We start from the raw sequence: 24,463 nt of genomic DNA, 5'->3' as shown, positions 1-24,463 counted from the left end.
TGAGGGAAGAGTCATAATTGCAAGGTCTTAGAACATAGGTCTACATGACTCCCTTGTGGCCTTACCTTTAATACTTATTGCCTTACTTTGTCACTTGAACACATCTTGAGCCCCTGATGAGTTACCCCATACATGGTACCATATGATAAGTGAGAGTGAAAGAAGGCATAGTACGCATTCATCATCTGACTACTACTCTCTGATCCTTTGAGTCAGCGAAGCAAAAATATCACTCTAGCCAGTTGTGTTGGTGCGACGTAAAGCAATTACCAAAAAAAGAAATTGCAATGATATGCCATTTTGTTCCCCAATGATTGATGCAAGTGTAATGGACTAGTATAACTTGGAAACAATTCTCTAAACCCATGGGTAAATAGTAAAATATCGAGCTCGATTAGTAGGTGTTATTATTATTATTATTATTATTATTATTATTATTATTATTATTATTATTATTATTATTATTATTATTTATGTAGTTATGTACGGACTTTATATTTATTATTTGTGTGTTGTATGATATGTCTTGTGTAACAAATACATGTGAGGTTATGTCACAACACGTTTGCTGTATGTATATTAATATGACTTGATTTAATGTAAGAACACATACTTCAAAGTATATCATTTATTATTACCTGTAAATATGATGTACAAATCCAATGTAATGTTGTGCAACACAGGGTAAAAGTCCAGAACAACACATCTTGCCACTAGAGGTTTATTGAATGTTCAATCCATTTGTACATAGGTTATTGGAGACACAAGAAATTACAAGAAAATATGTTGTGTCATACTTTTCTAGAAGCCTGGCCAGGCAATGTATACCAGGTGGTCCACTAGCCCTTTACGATACAGTTTTATGCATTCCTTCACATTTATACAATTCTGAAAGACATCAATCCCTCTCCCTAAACCGGGGTAATACAACGAGATGTATGCTTACGGGCTAGAAGACAGCAGGAATCGTGACCACCAGTTTTCCCAACTGAAATGAACATCGGTCATTACAATGATGTCAGTAGGAATGGTGCGATTAAAAGCAATGCTTTCATATGAAATACTCGATCAAATGGAAGACCACATATTTTCTCACTTTTAACGAACAGTACTATGCTGCTGATCTAACAGTCCAAAGTTCCAGAACTGGAATCACCAAGCCGCAGACAGCCGTGATCCGTGAACACTCTTAATTTTTTTCAGCGGGGAGGGGGGGGAAGGAGGTTGAATAGTGGAGAGTCCCAGGGCAAAAACTATGCCCTTTTACTAATCTATTCCCTAGGAGTATCCGATGAGTCAAAAAGTCTCAATTCACTACACTGGCGGTGGGAAAAACTATCTGACTTGGAGACAAATTTCTCTTCCAAGCCAGAGGAGAAATCCCCTCTTCACTGCTAATTTGGAATAAAATGAATGCAGAATTTAATAAAAGTGAAGAGAAAGAAGCTTTTCTTAAGAAACAGCTCTTTTCAGGGTTGAATTTTGAGTTATTTAGTGTGTTGTTATAATTTGGTATAGGCCTAAATTGTAATTCTAGACCAGGTACTACTACTACTACTACTACTACTACTACTACTACTACTACTACTACTACTACTACTACTACTACTACTAAGTGAGCCTCTGCCTTAAGTGTACACGCTGCTCATTCAAAAACAGCACGTCAGAGTAAGGATCGAATAGCTGGAATACTATGATGAACCAGTGTGTTACGTACCAGCAGTATCAGGAAATGTATGAACCAGAGGATTGGCATGCTAAAGAAGAAAGTGTTCTAACTCCCCAGCTATTTCCCGCCAATATTCAGTCAGGCTGTTATACTCGGTACGCAACAGTAATCCCATCTATCGGAGTTAAGTGGCAGCATAAGAGACAAAGAACATCACAACAAACAATGGTCAGTGTAATGTTAATGTTATGCGTTTTTGATATTGTAGGCCTTTACAAACTATCCACTTTATAGCCGTATTGATGATATAATCTAATGGTTTTCTAAGAAAATATTTTCCACCTAATCGATACCTTTTTATTTTGTCTTTGGAAATTTATAATATCATTAAAACAGTACATGTTTTGATCGCTTTGCGATGATCATCAGCTGTTTACACAAAATCCAATGATATCGTGCTAATCGGTGATTTCAATTCCCACATATCCTGGCAATCTACAACCACTGGAACAGTAACCAACCCTGTGGACTCATTTATTTTGTCTAATTTCATAAACGGTCTTCATCTACATCAGTTCTGCTTAAAACCCACCAGAAATCTGGCAACATTGGACCTCCTCTTCTCTACAGTAACTAGTGTTAGTGTATCTGTTAGCAGAAACATTCTTAGCGCTGACCATGACTCAATCGAGGCTACCCTCAGCCTACCTGCTTGTCAACATAAAGACTTCCCACCCGCTGCGAGGCAAACATTTCCGCTCTGGAGTAAAGTGGACTGGCTAGTCGTCAACCAGGACTTGTCATCCCTCCCTTGGTGCTGGTTATCAGCTGAGCGTGACGTCAATAGTGCGGTTTCCCTGTTTGAGGATTTAATATTTACCACCATTACACAGCATGTACCTTTCTCCAAACCCAGAACACACAAATATCCCCCCTGGCTGAGTGCCGAAACTAAATTGCTACTAAAGAACAAAACCCGTGCGTGGTCACTCTGGAAGTCTATCCCCAATTCACACACGTATAATACTTTTAAACACCTCAGGAAAATCTCAAAATCGCATCTTAAAAATGACTACAACCGGCACATCACTTCTATAACTGGAAACCTTAAAAACAACCCTAAAAAGTTCTGGACCCTAATTTCGTCACGCAGAAAGTCACCCCAGATACCACTGAATCTTAAACTACATAGTGATGATGTCCCAACTGAATTAAGGTCTCAAAAATTCAATGAGTACTTTCACTCTACCTTTAGCCCTCCTTCACCTATCACAGAACTACCACAGATCAATAGTGTTTGCAGTTACTCACTGTCACAAATATCAACGACCCGTAACGAAGTACAAAATATTCCCAATAGTCTCCCAACAAACCGCTCCACCGGGCCCAATGATATTAGCCCTATATTCCTCAAAAATACTTCTGCATCTCTCTGTGCACCGTTATCTACAATTTTAAACCTGTGTATGGCTACTGGTACATTCCCTGACAGCTGGAAACAAGCTGATATCACACCTATTTTCAAATCTGGCAACAAATATGATATCTCATCATACCGCCGAATATCTATCGTTCCAATACTATCCTCTGTCCTCAAAAGAATAATTCACTGCCGACTCCTCTTTTTCACACAGCCGTACATATCTGAAGAACAACATGGATTCACTCCCGGAAAATCATGCCTCACTAACCTCACTGTTCTAAGTCACCACATCATTTCAGCAATGGAAAATAAATCTCAGTTAGATGCAATCTATATAGATCTGGCCAAGGCATTCGACTCAGTGGATCATGCACTTCTTCTTCATAAGCTCGCTACCAGATTTAATATCCATGGCCCCGTCTTGTCATTGATAACAAGTTTCCTCTCCGGCAGAAAACAAAGAGTGGTACTCCCTGAATCTGCCTCATCATGGTTATCTGTGTTATCAGGAGTATCTCAGGGCAGTATTCTGGGACCCCTACTCTTTGTTCTCTATATCGATGACATAATTTTTTGCACCCGAAATAGTCAGTGTTCCCTCCTCTTGTACGCCGATGACTTGAAAATCCTAAGAGAAGTGTCTACACCTGATGACTGTGACGAATTACAGACTGTTCTCAATTTGTGTGGTGACTGGTTTAAGAAATGGAATCTTTCTCCCAATTTTAAGAAGTGCAATACAATCTCCTTTTCATTGCTAAAGCAAGGAATGAACACTGCATATACCATCCACGGAAATACATTGGAATCGGCTTCTCAGGTAAGAGACCTAGGTGTTATAATAGACTGTAAACTAACCTTCTCTGCTCACATTCACTCCATAAAATCCCGTGCTATGCATACTCTAGGCATTCTTTACAGGTTTACTGAAATTAATGATATTAACGCCTTAAAATTATACTTTATCTCGTATGTTCTCCCCATTATTGACTTTTGTTCCCCTATTTGGTCCTCATCTGCTATCACAAACATATCTCAACTAAATAGTATTTTTAACTTTTTTACTTTCATTGTTAAGACTCGCAATCCTGTTTTTAAGAACAAAACTAAATCTGACATTATGAACTACCTGTGTATACTTGACCTGAGAAGCCGTTTACAGTTCTCTGATCTATGTTACCTTCACAAAATAATCAATGGCTACACCAAATGTAATTCTCTTCCAGCGTACTTCCCTATACACGTTCCTCCCCGCCCTACACGTAACCGGCGCACCCATCATGTGTCCCATCCGCGCCTAACCTTACAACAATGCTCTACCTTCCACCGTCTCCCTACTCTTGGTAATTCACTACCCGATATCGACATATTCACACCTTTCGCATCCTTCAAACAAAAAATTAAAAGATTCCTTTGAAGTCCTCTCCAGGTTTTCACTTTCTTCCGTCCCTCCAACCCTTGACCTTTCTTCTTCCTAATTTCTGAAACCGACACTTGCCAGTTACCGTTGTCATTGTTGTTACATTGTTACTTCATATTGTTGTTTATACCTTTGTTATCTTTTATACTTATTTAAACTTATTATTATTATTATTATTATTATTATTATTATTATTATTATTATTATTATTATTATTATTATTATTATTATTATCATTATTATTATCATTATTATTATTATTATTATTATTATTATTATTATTATTATTATTATTATTATTATTATTATTATTATTATTATTGTAAAATGGCCCTCCATAGGCTGTATCTAATAATTAATTAAATAAATAAATAAATAAATAAATAAATAAATAAATAAATAAATAAATAAATAAATAAATAAATAAATAAATAAATAAATAATTAAATAAATAAATAAATAAATAAATAAATAAATAAATAAATAAATAAAAAGCATTTAAGTAAACACATAATAAAATCCTTGTTGACTTTAAAACTATTGTTAGTAAAGGACGTGTGGGTTGAAGGGGGGTGGGGGGGCAGGTGTTACAAGGAAGTTAATCTAAAATAAGTTAAAAACTTCTATCTTACTGAGCAAAAATGTCTTTAGTATCTATTTAAGTCCCGAAGGGGTAATTAAAATCACTTAGTTTTACTACTAGAAGTGGGTGTTGTAATCTTGAATTCTAATCTTCTTCCTAATCGCATTGTACTGTGCTGAAAAATGTACAGAAAAGGTTGATCCGCTTGTTTGTCCTTTTCTAAGTTCAAAAGGTAGATTCACTGTTGGTTTGAGTTAAGACTTGTGTTCACATACATTTCAGGTTGTTGCCCAATCTGTAACTGGCAGAAAAATATGCACCAGTTAGTTGAAATCGTCTCTGGAAGTGTTGTCTAAGGAATTGTTTTGTGTTAAAATAATGGAAACTGATTGAGAAATTTTTTAACTTACCCTTGTCTGATTCACTTTCTTTACTCCCCATGGTTACGGGTGTGGGTCTGTATCTACTGTCCTCAACCTGGTGTAATAGCGGTGTGATGTGGTCTGATATTACCACTAATAATATAAATATTTGAGAATTACATTTCAGGCCTTCCCCTAAAGTACCATTTCACTCGGTGTGAATAAAATGATTTATACCCTAGATTGTAGTGGCTCATCCCCCAACTTTACATACTGATTTTCATTAAATTCTCTTCAGCCGTTTTCTCGTGATGCGTGTACATACATACATACAGACAGACAGACAGACAGAAATTAATGAAAAGTGAAAAGTGCATTTCCTTGTTACTGTGGACATGACCGATACAGAAAGACCATTATTCTTTCCAAATTCTGAGCAATGTACAGACAAAACTCTTATTTTATATATATAGATTTGCTGATTAAATAAATAAATAAATAAATAAATAAATAAATAAATAAATAAATAAATAAATAAATAAATAAATAAATAAATAAATAAATAAAAAGCATTTAAGTAAACACATAATAAAATCCTTGTTGACTTTAAAACTATTGTTAGTAAAGGACGTGTGGGTTGAAGGGTACCTTTTCAGGGTACCTAATATGCTATCGCTGACGGTGAAGTGAAACAAAGAACTTTCAGAAAGACAATAGAAATAATATGTAACCAGTAATGATTATTAGATGGTAGTTATATGTGGTAGTTATAGTGAATTAAATAAACTGTAAGATCACAATTTTATACATTAATTTATCTGTAAGGTCATATTTTTGTCTATTTGGGTAATATGTGAATACATTTTAGGACATATTTGCTTGATATATTTTATATTATTAGGTCATTAAAATCCACCTTCATGATTCATGACGGAGGATACATAAGCCTAAACTTGACTGTCTTTTGTCCTTCTCTGCCACAGCAATCTAAATCAGGAATTATTTATTGCCAGTCATAATTGATCAGGAAGGTGTTTATATTAAGAACCAAACTAAATCGTGTGACATAAGCAGTGACATCACATAGAAGACTGTTCTACCTCATGATGTACACACTCATGTTTTCTCTCTCTTTTGCACCCTTATGCTATGCAACTTTTGTGCCTTTAATAAAAACCCGTTTTTGTTTCTTAGATGCTTTACTTCGGTACAATTTCTTAAAAAGTTATGAGCCCAGTTCGCTATTGAATTGAATGTTATAATTGAGTAAGCCCATTGCCTTTTGTTTTTCTGTTGAGTTATTGTGTCAACGTTTGGAAATATGACGGATGGGAAGTTAAAATTCAAATGCATCATCAAGTAGCTTGAAGGTCAAGAAAACTGGCTGTGATGGAAATGGTAGATAAGTTTAGTATTAAAACATGAAAGGGTACTGAAAATTGTGACAGGTGATGTTAAAAGAGATGACAATAAGAAAGATAAATTTGATTCTAAAGACTCCGATGTTCAACTGATTCTTATTAGTTGTTTAAATATTTCTAATGGAATTGATGTCCTTATGTAAAACAGCTAAGGAAATATGGGATAAATATTTAAGCAAAGTTCTGGTCAGACAGGTTAATAGAACAATTTTTCTCTTCTGAGAAGTTTAGCAGAGAAAATATTACTAGGTACTCTGGTTGCTTGTTTACAATGTAATTTCAATTAATTAAATCAGGAATTGAAAACAATGAATTGTAATCAGTTGCCCAACATGCTACTTATTGGACATGTTCTGTCATCACTTTCCAATGTATATTTTCAATTTAAAAATGTTCGGAAAAATGTTCCTATGGCAGAAAGGACTTTGAATAACCTGAAAACTGACTGAAAGATTACAGCTAATAGAAATGTGTCTTCTGCAAAATTGTGGTGCTACTAGTGTAGCATTTGTTGTTTGTAAGGGATTTCAAAAGCAGTCTGCGAGTAATGCCGATAAGAACACAGTGAACAGAGGTCCTAAGTGTTTCAAATTCGGACATGTAGCTAAACATTGTAATGTTAAGAAGAAGGGTGTTGAACCTAAAACCAAACATAAACCTAATAAACCTAATAATACCTTTCATTACTGGTGACTAGTCTATTGATTCTTTGAGCAAGTGGATAACTGATAGTGGGGCATCTGCACATGACAAGCAACAGAAGCTATTTTAAGTCATATGAAAGCTTTTTGACACCAAAAGTTCTTTGAGTTGGTAACAAAGAGTCAATCAAGTGCCTATAATGATGATGATGCTTGTTGTTTAAAGGGGCCTAACATCTAGGTCATCGGCCCCTAATGGTATGAAATGAGATGAAATGTAATGAAAATTTAAAAGTCCAAAATCCTCCACTGACCAGAATTCAAAACGTGAGGATGAAAAATGAATGGATGGATATGAATTTAAAACAATCAGTGGAACCGACCCGCAATGCTCCACATTACCAGAAACTAGCATTAAACAATAGTATTACTGACCAAGGGACTACTTCTAAAGCACAATACTGAATCAATGATGCTTGTAGTCTAAAGGGGTACAAAATCCAGGTCATCGGCCAATCATAACGGTACTTATCGCTAGAAAAGTAGAACCATGGTATTTGTCATGTTGCGGTACTAATCAAAAGTAGCATAGACTCGCAGTATTCCACACATTATGGTACTACTCACAGGTAATGTAATGCGCACATGTAATACAGACCTATGGTATTTCTCACACTGCAGCACCATTTACAGGCAACACAAACCTACGGTGTTCCGCACATAAGTGTACTAACCACAGGGACACATACCATCCCGTAGTGTTCCTCACATAGTGGGTACTAATTATAGGCAAGGCAGACCCACGGTGTTGCTCACCTATGGTGTTGCTCATATAGTGGTACTAATCACAGGTACTGTAAAACCCAGCCGGAAGCACACATTGTCGCTACTAATCACAAACCTATTGTGTACCTAACATAGTGGTACTATGCGCAAGTAAAAGCGACCCATGGTGTTCCCTGCATGATGGTACTAATTACAAGTAGTCTCATGGTTCTAATTCGATAATCCCTTCCTTGCCCCTTTTAGTCGCCTCTTACGACAGGCAGGAGATACCATGGGTGTATTCTTCGACTGCGTCCCCCACCCACAGGGAGTTGTGTGTTTGGTCCGCAAGAGCTATTTTATTTCGCTCAAGTCCGCCGGCAAACTGGTTAGGAGCCCCTATCCATCACCTGGGATGCACCATGTGGCAGTATCACCTCTCCCTACTGCTATGCCAGCGTAGTAGGTTCATGGCAAGTGCCTATGGTCAAGGTATTATTGTAGTCAAGATGTTTATCAGAGGAACTTGGGTAATAAATTATCTATAGGACATTTGGTATATTCTGGATGTACACAGAAATTTATTTTCCATTGGTCAAAGCATATCTAAAGGCTTTGAATTTAAAGTTAAATGTGATCTGTGTTTATTTATTAAAGATGGCGAAATAAAACTAACTGGGAAAAGTACTTAACCCCGCATTAGACGGACCCGGAGCCTCCGGGTGAGAGGAAGGCATGGTACTCCTAGATTGCAGGGCCGGCTTTTCATGATGTAAACAGATATTGTAAATGAAACTTTATTTACACCTACAATCTTACATCTAAAAAAATAGGCTTAGGAACTAGAAAGAAAATTTTTTAAGTCCCTTCTGTCAAGGAATCAGTCTTCGATGTCACTGTTCAGCTGACCGCAATCTGACTGACAGTGCATTCTGCAGTGCTGCAGACACAAGTGGACTTCACCAGATACAAGTGGGCTTCACAAATGTGGCATGTGTATTTTGTCTCCTTTCCCTTTTTAAATGACAGGTCACACATGGTAGTCTCTTCTTAGTGGCAATAGCATGAGGAGTAGGGATGAAATCTCCTTCCTAAGACGTTATTCTCTTCAGTCCTACAGCAACTGACATTGGTAGGCTAGTATTATTTGTGTTTTGCCTCCACATCTGCTCAGAGATCGATTTGGAAGACAGTGTATGTAAAAACAGTCTCCTGCTTCCAACTGTTTCTGTTGCCTATGTAAATGATCTGACTATTTATACCAGTGATGTTCATAATAGTGAAAAAAAATAACAATGCTTCATAGCACGAGAAACATCAAAATGGGCAACAATCCAGTCAACAGTGTCTATCCCTCCTTTGATTGCTAATTTCTATTCTTTTCTGCATCACACGACCCCTCATCAATTTTGTCATCATTGTGAAGACTGGAGAGCAAATTAAATTTTGCTCCTTCTTCGTATAGTAGGAAAATATAGTTCCATTCTCCTGGAATCAAAATATGGATTTAAATGGTTCTTTTAGATTCTTCCTGAACTTGTGGGGAATTCTGCAATTTGTTCTTTATTGTTCCCACCATAGACAATTTTATCTTTATTTAGGTCAACCATCAGATTGCACTGTAGTCTGTGAACCAATTGACCATTGTGATATTTAGATTGATGCTTTCACCGCCTGTAATTGTAGACACGATAATAAGCCTTTGGGCTTTTGCAGTATCAGAAAACAAGGTGGAAATCTTTTGCTCCATGTCTTCAGAAGAAAATCTCAAGTGTTCACGAGCAAGACTTCCCCAATAATGTAGGTTTGAATTTAAGAATGCTTTACTGTTGGTCTATAGTAAGTGGTACTCTCATTTGTCACTAAATGGCTGGCTCACTGTGCACTAGCCTTCCAAGTGGGAGGTGATGCACCATCTTACCTACAATTAAGACATTTCTTGTTCCATCGTATGTGCGTGTGATGAATCACAGACAAAGAAAAAAGAACGGAAGAATGAAAGAAAATACATACACTAAAATGAAAAGGTAAAGTGCAACAAAAGACTGACAGGATAGAAGAATAGAATACCACATTTGTGCCTGGCTCACAAACTGCTGATTTGGTGGAGGTATATTGACGATGCATTTGTGGTCTGGACAGAAGGTCCTGCGAAACTTCACCTATTTCTAAACAACCTAATTAAATTCACTTTGGAGATGGAGTCAAACAGATACCTTTCTTTCTTGGATGTTCTGATAAGAAAGAAACCGGACGGCTCCTCAGGGCACACCATCTATCGTAAATCGACCCACACAAATTGCTACCACCATGCAGATTCTCACTACCATCCAGCATAAAAACAGGGCATCTCACAACAATTATCATGAAGGCAAAACAAATTTGAGAGCCATCAAATATCCAGGAGGAGATACACACACTCAAAGTCACATTCAAGAGTAATGGTCACAATGATCAATCAATCAGTCAATCAATACTGATCTTCATTTAGGCAGTTGCCCAGGTGGCAGATTCCCTATCTGTTGTTTTCCTACACTATTCTTGAATTATTTCAAAGAAATTGGAAATTTATTGAACATCTCCCTTGGTAAGTCATTCCAATCCCTAACTCCCCTTCCTATAATGGAATATTTTCCCCAATTTGTCCCCGTGAATTCCAACTTTATCTTCACATTGTGACCTTTCCTACTTTTAATGACACCATTCAAATTCATTCGTCTACTAATGTCGTTCAACGCCATCTCTCCGCTGATAGCTCGGAACATACCACTTCGTTATAATCATCCTTGACCAACTCCAGTTTCCCAGGTGTGGTATACGAGCCCATTCCATTTTGTTCAGTCCATGAACCATTCTTCGTTCACAATCCACTCCCAATTCTGTCCTCTCTCCTCTACATCCTTCTTCACTAAGTCTGTCCATTTATCTCTAGGTCTGCCCACTGGTCTCTTTCCATTTATTTCTCTTTCATACTCATTTCTTGCAGACCTATTGGCACTCATTCTTTTCACATGACCAAACCATTTCAGTCTTGCCTTTTGGATCTTCTGGAGTAAGGAGCTTTCTAGTTCTACGTCTTCTCTGACTTTTTCATTCCTGATTTTATCCTTCCTGGTCTTCTGGATCATTGTGCGTAGGAACTTCATTTCTGCTGCTTGGAGTTTTGAGTTGTCCTTTCTTGTTAATGTAGTGGTTTCCAGGCTGTATGTGAGGATAGGGGTGTAGTATGATTTATACAGTGTCATATAATTTTTATATATATAAGAAAACATAAATGTCCAATAATACTGCCTTAAGGAATTCCCCTATTCATTATTACAGGGTCAGATAAAGCTTCACCTACTGTAATTCACTGAGATCTATTTTTTATAACTATAGCAACCCATTCAGTCACTCCTTTGTCTAGTCCAATTGCACTCATTTTTGCCAGTAGTCTCCTACTACCACTTATAATACCAAAACACTCATTCACGACACATATTTCAGGTTCCCTATGGGAATCAACATCTATATCAACATACCACTTAGTCGAGCAGGTCATCTTTTTATCCCAAGTTTCCTAGCCCAAACTTTGCAACATTTTTGTTGTCGGAAATCACTCAGAACAAATCAAGCTGCTTTTCTTTGAATTTTTTCCAGTTCTTGAATCAAGTAATCCTGGTGAGGGTCCCATACACAGCAACCATACTCTAGTTGGGGTCTTACCAGAGACTTATATGCCCTCTCCTATACATCCTTACTACAACCCCTCAACACCCTCATAATCATGTGCAGAGATCTGTACCCTTTATTTATAATCCCATTTTTGTGATTACCCCAATGAAGAACTTTCCTTATATTAACTCCTAGATACTTACAGTGATCCCAATAAGGAACTTTCACCCCATCAATGCAGTAATTAAAACTGAGAGGACTGAGGGGACTGGGACAACACTGAAGAAGGAGAAAAGTACAAAGGCAGAAGTTGGTGGAGGGGCTTCATTCGCCGACCCATCGTATAGATGGAACAATGTGGGATATGTAGGACTTTTCCTATTTGTGAAACTCACAACCTGACTTTTAACCCCATTTATCATCATACTATTGCCTGCTGTCCATCTCACAACATTATTGAGATAATTTTACAGTTGCTCACAATCTTGTAAATTATTTATTACTCTATACAGAATAACATCATCTGAAAAAAAGCCTTATTTCTGATTTCACTTCTTTACTTATATCATTAATTTATATATGAGAAAATATAAAGGTCCAATAATACTGCCTTAAGGAATTCCCCTTTTCATTATTACAGACCGGGCGAGTTGGCCGTGCGCGTAGAGGCGCGCGGCTGTGAGCTTGCATCCGGGAGATAGTAGGTTCGAATCCCACTATCGGCAGCCCTGAAGATGGTTTTCCGTGGTTTCCCATTTTCACACCAGGCAAATGCTGGGGCTGTACCTTAATTAAGGCCACGGCCGCTTCCTTCCAACTCCTAGGCCTTTCCTATCCCATCGTCGCCATAAGACCTATCTGTGTCGGTGCGACGTAAAGCCCCTAGCAAAAAAAAAAAAAAAATCATTATTACAGGGTCAGATAAAGCTTCACCTGCTGTAATTCTCTGAGATCTATTTTCTAGAAATATAGCAACCCATTCAGTCACTACTTTGTCTAGTCCAATTGCACCCATTTTTGCCAGTAGTTTCCCATGATCCATCCTATCAAATCCTTTAGACAGGACAATCACAATACAGTCCATTTGACGTCCTGAATCCAAGATATCTGCCATATCTTGCTGGAATCCTACCAGCTGAGCTTCAGTGGATTAACCTTTCCTAAACCCAAACTGCTTTCTATCAAACCAGTTATTTTTGCAAACATGTCTAATATAATAAGTCTTCCCAATGCTTACATGCAACGCATGTCAAACTTACTATCCTGTAATTTTCAGCTTTATGTCTATCAACCTCTCCTTTATACACAGGGGCTGCTATAGCAACTCTCCATTCATTTGGGAAAAGCTCCTTCATGCAAACAATAATCAAATAAGTACTTCAGATATGGTACTATATTACAATCCATTGTCTTTGGTATATCCCTAGGAATCTGATCAATTCCAGCCATTTTATTAGTTTTCAACTTTTGTATCTTATTGTAAATGTCATTGTTATCATATGTAAATTTTAATACTTCTTGAGCATTAGTCACCTCCTCTCTCTGGACATTATCCTCGTAACCAACAATATATACTGCCAACTGAATACTTCTGCCTTTTAAAGATCCTCACATACACACTACCCTTGTTCATTAATGATTCCTGGAATGTCCTTCTTGGAACCTGTTTCTGCCTTAAAGTACCTATACATACTCTTCCATTTTTCATTAAAATGTGTATGACCACTAATTATGCTTGCCATCATGTTATCCTTAGCTACTTCTTTGCTAGATTCACTTTCCTAGTAAGTTCCTTCAATTTCTCCTTACTTCCACAGCTATTTCTAACTCTATTTGTTACCAACCTGCACCTCCTTCTTAGCCTCTATATTTCTCTATTATAATAATGTGGGTCTTTACCATTGCTTACTGCCTTTAAAGGTACAAACCTGTTTTACACATTGCTCAACAATTGCTTTAAGCCCATCCCAGAATCTGTTTACATTTTTATTTACCATTTTCCACCGATCATAGTTACTTTCTAGAAACTCCCTCATGCCTGCTTTATCAGCCATATGGTACTGCCTAATAGTCCTAGTTTTAAGACCTTCCTTTCAATCTCATTTATTTTTAACTACGACAAAAACAGCCTTGTGATAACTAATACTGTCTATTACTTCGGTTTCTCTATAGAGTTCACCTGGTTTTACCAGCACCACGCTCAGGATATTCTTCCCTGTAGTTGGTTCCATCACTTTCTGAATCAGCTGTCCTTCCCATAATAACTTATTTGCCATTTGTTGGTCATGGTTCCTGTTGTTCACATTACCTTCCCAATTGACATTTGGTAAATTCAGATCTCCTGCTACAATCACATTCCTTTCCATGTTGTTTCCCACATAGCTGATTATCTTAACAAATAATTCTGAATCAGCTTCAGCACTACCCTTTCCCGGTCTGTACACTCCAAAGATATCAAGTTGCCTATTATCTTTAGAAATGAGCCTTATACCTAGAATTTCATGTTTGTCATCTTTAACATTCTCATAGCTTACAAATTCTTTTTTCATCAGAATGAATACTCCCTCCCTCACCATTCCTATCCTATCTCTACGAAAAAAATTCTGCATCTTTTTTTTTCTCAGCCATGATTCAACTCCTATTACAATATCTGGTAAGTATGTATCTATTAAATTCTATTCCTTTCTTTACAGTACTTCTACAGTTCAACACTAAGACTTTTATGTCATCACTACTTGACTTCCAGATCCCTGTAAACCTTATCACCACTCCCTAGACCACCCTGTTTCCCTGAATGTACCTCCCTATAACCCCTCCAAACAAATTTCCTAACTTATATGTACCACTGCGGTTTAAGTAAAGGCCATCTGAGTGCAGATCCCTATCTCCTACCCACCCATGTACAGATGTACAGATTCATAGAGCCCTGCATTCTAGAGGGACGACTAAGCAAAACTTACAGAATGAAGACGTGAAGGGAACAGCCTACTTTCCTTTCATCCACAATACCACAAATGAAATTCCCAAGGTCCTCAGCAAGCACAATATAAAAACCGAATTCAGCACCATCACAAAAATTGCTGACAGTTTAGGTAAAAATTGCCCCCACAATTACACCGTGGGGTGTACAAAATTCCCTGTAATTGTGACAAGGTATACATTGGCCAAACATGCCACTCCATTGGTACTCATATCAAGGAACACAAACAAAATATCTGCCTCAACCAGGCAGAAAAGTCAGCAATAGCTGAGCATGCTCTATCATGGTGTCATGTTCCAAGATTTTTGAGCTCTTACCCACTCTAAACACTACAGGTGTAGGATTATATGCGAAGGCATGGAAATACATAAAATTCCTAACAATTTCAATAGGGACACTGGCTGTTGATTAAGTAATATGTGGTTGCCAGCCATTAAGGATTTATGTAGGTAGTTCTCTTCACGTCCTTTCATTATTGTTATTTTGTTTCTGTGTTTTCCAAATTTATACTCTTTTCACTCCTGTCTTCAACCTCATTGTAGTATGTCCTTCTTCCCTCCCCACCCCCTCTACCTGCCTGACTTGCACTCTTTTTTTTTTCCTTTCTGTTACACACTTTTATTTCCATCTTTAGCACTGTTCTATTCTTCTATTTTGTCAATATTTTGTTGCACATTATTTTGTTTTATCATTTTTTAATTTCTTCTACTGCATTCATCCCTGATTAATCTGATGACCTTGCTGTTTACTTCACACACACATACGATGAAACAAGGAACCGTTTAGAATGGAGCTTGGAAAACTAGCGCACAGTGAGCCTTCTAGTGACAAATGAAAGTACTCGTTACTATACACCAACGGTAAAGCATTCTTAAATTTAAAACTTCACTAGCAGAGAAGTCTTGCTCGTGAACAGATAAGATGCCATTTCTTATGCAGCCAGTCCCTATTATGAATGGTGTGAAAATATTGCTCATAGAGCTGGTTGATGTGTGCATTTCAATGGGCTTGCCAAACCAATATGTAATTGCTACTCTTAGCTTGATAAGGAAAGGAACGGGAAACCACCTCACTCATTTCCCTAGTATGCCTCATCAGTGATGCATAGCCCATCCATGACAGCTTATGGTGGAGCTGTTGAGGATAAAACCAGCCTTTGGGCTGAATACTCAACATAATAATCCAAGTCAATGAACTTGCAAGTTCCCTTCATATTGCTTTTAAGTGACCAGCTAAATACTACCTGGGAACTACCAAAAGTATCCAACTCATTGGCTGAATGGTCAGCATACTGGCCTTCGATTCAGAGGGTCCTGGGTTTGATTCTGGGCCGGGTCGGGGATTTTAACCTTCATTGGTTAATTACAATGGCCCGGGGGCTGGGTGTTTGTGCTGTCCCCAACATCCCTGCAATTCACACACCACATATAACACTAACCTCCACCACAATAACAAGCATCGGAGGGTCTGCCTTACAAGGGTTGCACTCGGCTAGAAATAGCCACATCAGTGGCATATACTGAGAGCTACCAAGGCTATCGGTGAAGCCCAAACCTCAGCTGAGAATGATGGAAGTCTAAAGCACATTATAATGTAAGCATCTGACACATTGTTCCATTTTCAAAACTTGAAAGCAGTGAGAAAAAAAAGTCGCACAAATTTCTGAGAGATAGCCATCGGAGACCAATATCGCAGCCCAGGCTCTCGTCTCTCTACCCTCTACTCACCCATAGTGGCTTGCTGCTGTATATCGGATAGGAGCAAGGACCGGGGGTATAGGTGTGCTAGGCTTCGGTCCGTCAGATTGCCACTGCTAACTATCAACCATGCGTTACTCATCGTATATACTTCTTCACCTCATAGATAACAGTACTGGTATTTCACTTCCGTTTACTTCTACATCCTTCTAGGAAGACACTGCAGGGCTGCTGTTATAGAAGTAATGTAGTTTTCTTTTTATAGGTAGATCTGCTAAAATGGAATGCAATATTTCAGGTTCTCTTTTGTTGGTTAGAATCGAACACGTGATCATGTGTCAGACACCACCACTGATCTCCCGAGGAAGCTAATTAACCAGTGAACGATGGGTACAACCGCTGAAAAATTCAACATTTGTATTTAATAATAATAATAATAATAATAATAATGGTGCATGGCATCTGTATAGGCTTGGTGGTGACCTAATGATGATAAAATGAATGGTGAAGATGTCAAATACCCAGTCCCCAAGCCAGGGGAATTAACAGTATGAGGGGGGGGAGGGGTGATTCTGAAAATTGATCCGGGGCCATCGGACCAAAGGCAAACATTTTATCCACTTAGCCACGAGGCTGGACTTTAATTTGCTAAGCCTTAAGCTACCATATCCACTGATCAGGGGTTGAGCATTGACAGTAGCAGAGGCCAGGGCAGTAGCTTGTGAAGCAGCCTTCACAACACAGCAGGCTTCTTCGTTGGCTTTTGGCTGCAGCTCAAAACACTGAAGGCTTGACGTTCACTAAACCAAACATTGAAAAGTGGTAACTTAAGTCTAGTGGTAGCCCACGTCCTGATCCCAGCATACACCACTGAGCCACATGAAATTAATTAAATTACTACCAAAAGTACAAGATAATCTGATTCTTTAACTAGATACTGTAGATCTATCTCTTTCTTAACTCTCTGATACTACCCACTTGCCCATAAGTAAATTTACATCTCAGAGGTATGCAATACTCAAAGTACTGCTTATGCAACCCTTTTGTCTTTGAAGTACCAGTATCTTATTTTACCAGCATATGCTTATAAAAAAAAAAAATATTGTAACAGACTAAAGTTTATTGGAAACAAGTAGACTAATTTAGGCCTACTATTTGAACTTGATGACCAAGTTCTGACCCACTATTGCAGTGTTTGTTTGATTCCTGTATTTCAAACATAGAAGCAACAATACATACCTACCGTAATTAGTTAAGAAATAACTAAATTAATTCTGTTGTACCGGTACCTTCAGCCTGAAGAGAAGTAAATAAGTGAGGTTATATTTAGCACTAAGAATAACAATTTTTAACAAATTTATTTTTAAATATAGTGGATTTACAAAAAATGGAGTCATTATAACACTTGCATTGCTTAAAAAAGATTATTTAATAGACGGCACTGATAAGACAAAATGACAAATGACAAAATTTGAGCATTAGCGTATTTGAATGAACCATTTATCGAAAATATTATCTGGTGCACTCGGTCATAGATGATGGTTCTGTTGACAGAAACACCACTCTGACCCCTGTCATATTAGATACGGTAACTAGTGCGCCTTCGAGCTTCACCACTGTCAGTGTTGTCCAAAGTGTTCGGAATTCGTCCCGAGCTTCCTCAGGGAAGGAAAACTGCAAAACTCTAAATTAACTATTACTTACCTTCAAAATATAAAGTTCTCATATGCATCCATCAGGAGTAATATAGACTGATGCAAATAGTGTACCACGGCCCCACCTCATCTTGACCCGAGGTCAAGGTGCTACTCTAACGAAGATTTTCCGCTCGTACGTACGTTACGTTGTTTCTTTCTTGTCTCGAGCACTGCTTATGAAGCAACGGATAGAGTGATCACTGATCAGTGATGTAAATGCTTGCAGGAAGAAAGGACGGATGTTTACATCGTTATCACAGAACGAGAAAAGCTAACATTATATACTTTCATCTTCAACGTTCAACGGAAGGTGCACTCAATTGTTAATGGGCGACCTTGTGAAATAAGCACTAACCAAACAAGGTTTAGGGTTCTAGTCAGGTTCGAAAGAGGACATTTTTCGTTTTTAAAAATTATATTTGTTCAAGGCCCTCTGCAGATCTTTTGCCACTACTTTCACCATACGATAGGAACCTGTTTGTAATGCGTGTAAGTGTAATTGCGGAAGTGTAGAGTGTTGAATGTGAGGAAAGGAACGTTAAGGACGACACAAACACCCAGTTCCCCAAACACCCAATTAATCATTTACAATTAAAAACCCCTGAACCGGCCGGGAATCGAGCCCGGGGCCGCCGGGTGACAGGCGGACGCGATACCCCCCTACATCGCGGGGCCGGACACACTTTTGGGTTTGACAAAAGAATATACCGTATCCAAGGATTTCTAACTCCTTGACACCTCTCGTGTTAATGCAACTTGCAACACTGCCTGACTGAACGTCATCAGAGTGGCAAGGAGTGCAGGGAAGTGTCGCATTTAAACCTTCAAAGTGCTCTACTTAAAAAAAAAAAAAAAAAAAAAAAAAAAAAAAAAAAAAAAAAAAAAAAATTTATCTAGGCTACCGCATAGTGCATGTCTTCTTGACTTTTGCGTCTTAGCAAAGTGGCGAAAATCTGGAAACCCAGGAATGAACAGTGAACAAAAGAACCCGTATACGGAAGCGGTTCAATTCCCGGTTCAGGTAATATTTGGGATAATCATTGCGATCGAATGCGGCTTTGTGGTTTGGCAATAATGAAGCTAACGCTATAAAACGCTTGAGAATCATTCTGATTCGTAGGTACTATATTTGTAAAAGATATCAGGTGCGGCACAACCAATTCAGTGTGGTAGTGGTCAATGGTCAGCAGTCAGAAAATAAGTCGACTGGTAGAGTAGCACAGCTAATTATGGGCATGCAAGTTGTGCCTCAAGGTTTGTGGGACTGAATTCCGTCACAGTCAGTGAACACTTTAAGGCCGAGCGCACACTGGGACGCAAACAAAGCAGCTAACGCCGCGGAGAGCAGAGCAGATTTTTGTCATAGAGTTAGTCTAAGCTATACATAATTTATTCACGCTGGATAAAAGGTAGCTTAGGGCAAGGCCTAAAATTTAATTCTAATAATGTTATTGGCCTTACATCCCAACTAACTAGGTACCGTACTTTTACGGGTTTTGGAGTGGTGCAGGAATTTAGTCTCACGGGAGTTCTTTTACGTGCCAGTAAATTTACTGACACGAAGCTGACGTATTTGAGCACCTTCAAAAACCACCGGACTGAGCCTTACCCGTCTAAACCACTCAGCTCGGAAAAATTTAGTACCCGGTACTCAAATATCTATGTAACAATCCGTGGGCCAAGTTCTCGCAACATTGGGTATTTTACGTCAAGATCTAATGTTGATTATCATTGCAGACTCCGTCATCCACTATCGCATTTAGCCTATGTGAAGAAATAAGCAGGGAAAATAATTGACCATGTCTAGTCAAGTATAAATGAAAATGTGTTCACACCTGATTGTTAATGTTGATTGATTTTGGTAAACTGTATTTTGCGGCAACTAGATGAAAATCTAGCAGTACATTTGTAAATAAATGTTTTCTCCCTGTGGCTCTCTCTCTGATCCTATTAACCCTCGGACACTCGCGCTGGGAACAGACGCAGCGATACCGGCACTCGCGCGGGCAGCCCAAAATAAAATTCAATCTGAATGACTCGTACGCGCAATTTTTAGGTTTCGTTGGTAATAATATCTTAAGTAGTATATATAAATGTTCTAAGCCAAGCTTGAAGGGCATATGTAGGTTTTTCTTTTGTTGAGAAGAGGAAATAAAAACCCTTAAAGAAAAATGTGATCGCATCTCACACTAAGGGAAATCTGCCATGGAAACAGAAATAAAAGAAGTGCAGCTTTTAAATTTATTTATATATACACACCCAAATACCTATATTAGAACATATTTGCATGGTAAATATATAAAAACAATATCAAGTTAAAAAACTGTCTTAGAGTTTCTGTGAGCATTTTAAGGAATTTTAGCACTCTTTCAAAGCACGTATTTCTGTAGTATCGGTGAATTTTGCATCACGATCACGTTAAAACTTGTCTCTTAATTCACCTCTATAAATATGTGTCGCTGTGATTATCATTTGTATTATATTGCTATCTATAAACAGTTCTAAACATTCAAGTTCAGTTTTTACAGTACCGGTATGAGCAATTCCCTTAGGGCCAGGAAAGTGCACGATAATATTATGGGCTCTTGTACGCACATTAGTACGTGGATGATCCCTTAGTCACTTGAAATTGTCCTTGGCAGTGAACCACCTAAAATTATTGTTGCCGGTACCGTCATTTGGGGTAATTTCGGGCACTTTTAGCGATTTTTTTTTGTTTATGTTCCTTATTAATGAATTTAATTTATATTATTTTAATTTCTACGTCTAGGTACATATCTAAGAGATAAAATGAACACCGGAAGAAACACGAAAACGCACATCGTCGTGTTTAAAAAAATATTAAAATGTGTCCGAAGTTACCCCATATGTTGGGGTAAATTCGGACAGGCAGTGTTTTAAAGTTACCGTCCGCGATTACCTCAGGTATGGGGTTATTTCGGACAGTTATTTGCGAAAAAAGTATGTGCATGAATTAACAGAATTATTCCTTATTTATATAACAAAACGAACAAAACTTTACCGTAAAATACAATATAGTTAACTTTCTATTCAATTTAGTCATTCGTGTGGATTATTTATACAACGTCTCTATCAAAGGTGAATATTCCCCTTTTCTCTTTTGGTGCCGGTAGAATTTTGGCAATCTGGTCCTTCAGAACTGTGTCCTTATCCTCGACACTCGGAAACACAAACATTTCCTTGCTTCCCCTGTGTGACCGTGGAATTTTACGACGACGTCCTGAGCTCCTATGTTGACCCTCACACCAACATATTGCCTAGTTTGTTTCTTGCTCCCAGACTCGTCATCGTAGTTCACTACGACGAAACTTTCTAGTCCAAGTGTGGAACTGCATGGTTGGTCATCTGATAACTGTGGAACTTCTTCCTGATTTTCTACAGCAGTTTCACTGTCACGAAAGTGACCACCCACGATAGATTTTCCCGGAGGACATTCAGTTTACGACGGCGAGATGATGCGGTAGAACCAGAGCCGTAACGAGCTTGAGATAGTACTGTCTCGAAAGTGGGTGACCAAGACGATTCCTTTGCATTTGAATCTGATGTTTCTGGAAACCTTTTAAAGACTCTCTGGGGGTCAAGAGGAATTAATCCAGTGCTGCGGAAGCCACTTCTGATATTATCTGCTTTTCGCGCCTCTATCTTATCTAGCGTTTCCTTCAGAAGAGATGAGAAAGCATCTCTAGATATAGGCCCACGTGTACACTTCTTCCAGTTTGTCAGCACATCCCTCCAGGCTTTCTTACGTGGCCCAAAAAAGCACACGTCTAAAGGTTGTAGAAAATGTGTGCTATTTGGTGGGAGAAGGATGAAAGAAATGTTGTGTTTTTCACATTCTTGAACAACTGAGAGACACATGGCTCGATAAATTGTCCCCGATCATGCCTTTTGGTCCATCCAGCTGTTTCAAATACGACAGTGCCGCCGTTAAGAACCAGTCTTCAAAAATCGGTATATTGAACCATCCACTTCCCAGGTATCCCACAGATGCTCAGACTTGTACAAAACGTACGGGGGCAGTACTTTTCCATCCCCACTTGCACACATCATGACAGAAATACTTGTCTTGGAGAAGTCCATTATTCTCTCCGCATGCTTAATCCCTCTCCTGACAATCACGTGTTTCTTCCCAGGGTCGTCACTTAAGTTGGTTTCGTCATAGTTTATGACATTTTCCGGTGGAATGTTTTTCCAGAGTGAGTTGCGCGTTAACGAAAAATTCGCGCACGGACTCCGAGCTAACCGCAGCACGAGCACTCTTAATGTTCTCTGAGAGGCGAACGGAGAGAATGCTGAAGTGCTTCTTTAAGAAAGACCTTGCCCATTCGACGCCTGGAAGATTCTGGGTAAATTTCCTCTCCTTTCTTCCAATCCTGTCAAGGTACCCCTTTACAATATAGGCCGAATATCACTTAAAGTGAGAGGATATCCCCAGTGTGCTGCTCGGACGATCCCGTGTGCAAGCATTTCCTCCTCTTCAGTGTCCAGGACAGGTGGTGCTCCGATTGCTTTGGGGTTGGTACGGTTCACCTTGACATTTCATTTCATTCATTTCCAGGGTCGATCGCGGTACCTGGAAATATTCCGCGGCTTTGCGGTAGGACATTTTTCCAGCCTTAATGGCATTTACTGCCTCATCGAGTTTACTTTTCTCGTAGTTGCAATACAACTGTACTAATCTTCTCGTACACACGCGGCATAGTCCGAAATTACCCCAGCCTTGCACAGATTCACAGAAAAATGTGTGTAGAACGAAGTGTTTAAAGATACTCTTCGTAGAAGATTCACAGATACTTTCAAACACTATAGAACAAATGGTAGACAATAGTGAACAGCAGCTGGACTCTTAATACCTGTGTACAAGAAGTTCCTGTACTAATTGTCAAGGCTATAATGAAGCCGACAACAACGACCGTTATTAACGTGACAATTTCGTAAGTAACGCAGGTTATACGCGCTAAAATTGGCGCGGGAATTCGTCTTGAATTCAAAAAATTCGAGCGCGGGAATTCTATCTTGGAAAATTCAGAGTGACCAACCATGAAACGAAAAAGTACCGTTTTGTCCAAAATTACCTCCTGCGTCCGAAATAACCCCAAATGACGGTACCTGCATCGTCATTTGTCGCTGGACACTGCTCACTGCTTGTACCTTCTTCAGATTCAGTTTGTTGTATTTCGTGTGTAAGTATATCCTGTTCACTATTATCCTCACCATCACTGCTAATAATACCATCACTACCGGTATACTTTCAAGTAAAGGTAACCAATGACTGATTTGAAAGTCATCAACTGGGCCGTCTGCGCAGCGACGAGACGTTTCCGTTTGCTCGGTCATTGTCAGCACTGAAACAGCAATGTTCGCGCGGGCAATACACTATATACTATTGTAGCCCAGACTACTTCTTAACCGCCTGGCGCCTAAATGGCGCGCCTAGTCAAGCCGGAAACACACTTGGCAGCTAATTGCAATATTGACAGGCAGCTATAGAGAGTATCAACATTCCTAGCAACGAACATACTCTGTACTACAACGAAATAAATGACTGGGCTACACCTCTAGCCTGCGCGAGTATCCGAGGGTTAATGTACTGTATACTACGTAACGAAAGTTGAAGAGAATACAATGTCCGATCATTTATGTCTTCTACTGTTTTATCGTACCGGCTATGATAACAGAGATAAGTATTAATGAATTTACCGATTAAGTAGGCCGTGCGGTTAGGGTCGCGTTGCTATGAGTTTGCATTCAGGAGATAGTGGGTTCGAACCCCACTGTCGGCAGCCCCGAAGATGGTTTTCCGTGGTTTCCCATTTTCACACCAGGCAAATACTGGTACCGGTGCGACGTAAAACAAATTTATAAATTAATGAATTTAGACTTTTGTTGCTTAGTCCATATGACTATTGTTCAGTCTTGTAAACTGGCGGTAGTGGTAGTTTTTATCGAGATTGTCTTAGGGTGAAAAACGGCGTGATCATCAGAACAAGGAAAACTGTGAAGCTATCAAAGTGAGGAAAAATTACAAACGCTTGAAGAAGAAATGAGGGATTCATTAAAGGAGCCCCTTTACACTGGATGCCCCAGTATCACAGAGTCTGAAGAAAACATGTTCTTTCTTTCTGAAAAC

The 24,463-nt window shown here is 38.7% G+C and overlaps 1 protein-coding gene across 3 annotated transcripts in view; it reads right to left on the bottom strand.

Annotated features, from left to right (window-relative positions):
* Positions 1-19,081, bottom strand: part of LOC136886599 (serine protease easter) — a 132,918-nt gene extending 113,837 nt beyond the window's left edge. For 2 of the 3 annotated variants that reach the window (XM_067159422.2, XM_067159407.2), the window contains exon 1: positions 18,320-18,595. Coding sequence is in view for 1 of the 3 variants with exons in the window: in XM_067159407.2 (XP_067015508.1) it covers positions 18,320-18,347 (28 nt within the window). In the remaining 2 variants the exon portion in view is untranslated. The other variant, XM_067159415.2, reaches the window with a different exon arrangement.
* Between the last annotated feature and the right edge of the window lie 5,382 nt (positions 19,082-24,463).

Source organism: Anabrus simplex, chromosome 1 (genome assembly GCF_040414725.1).
Source record: "Anabrus simplex isolate iqAnaSimp1 chromosome 1, ASM4041472v1, whole genome shotgun sequence".
Taxonomy (NCBI): Eukaryota; Metazoa; Arthropoda; class Insecta; order Orthoptera; family Tettigoniidae; genus Anabrus; species Anabrus simplex.
Note: the sequence above shows the minus strand (reverse complement) of the source record. Positions and strands in the feature narration are given on the sequence as shown.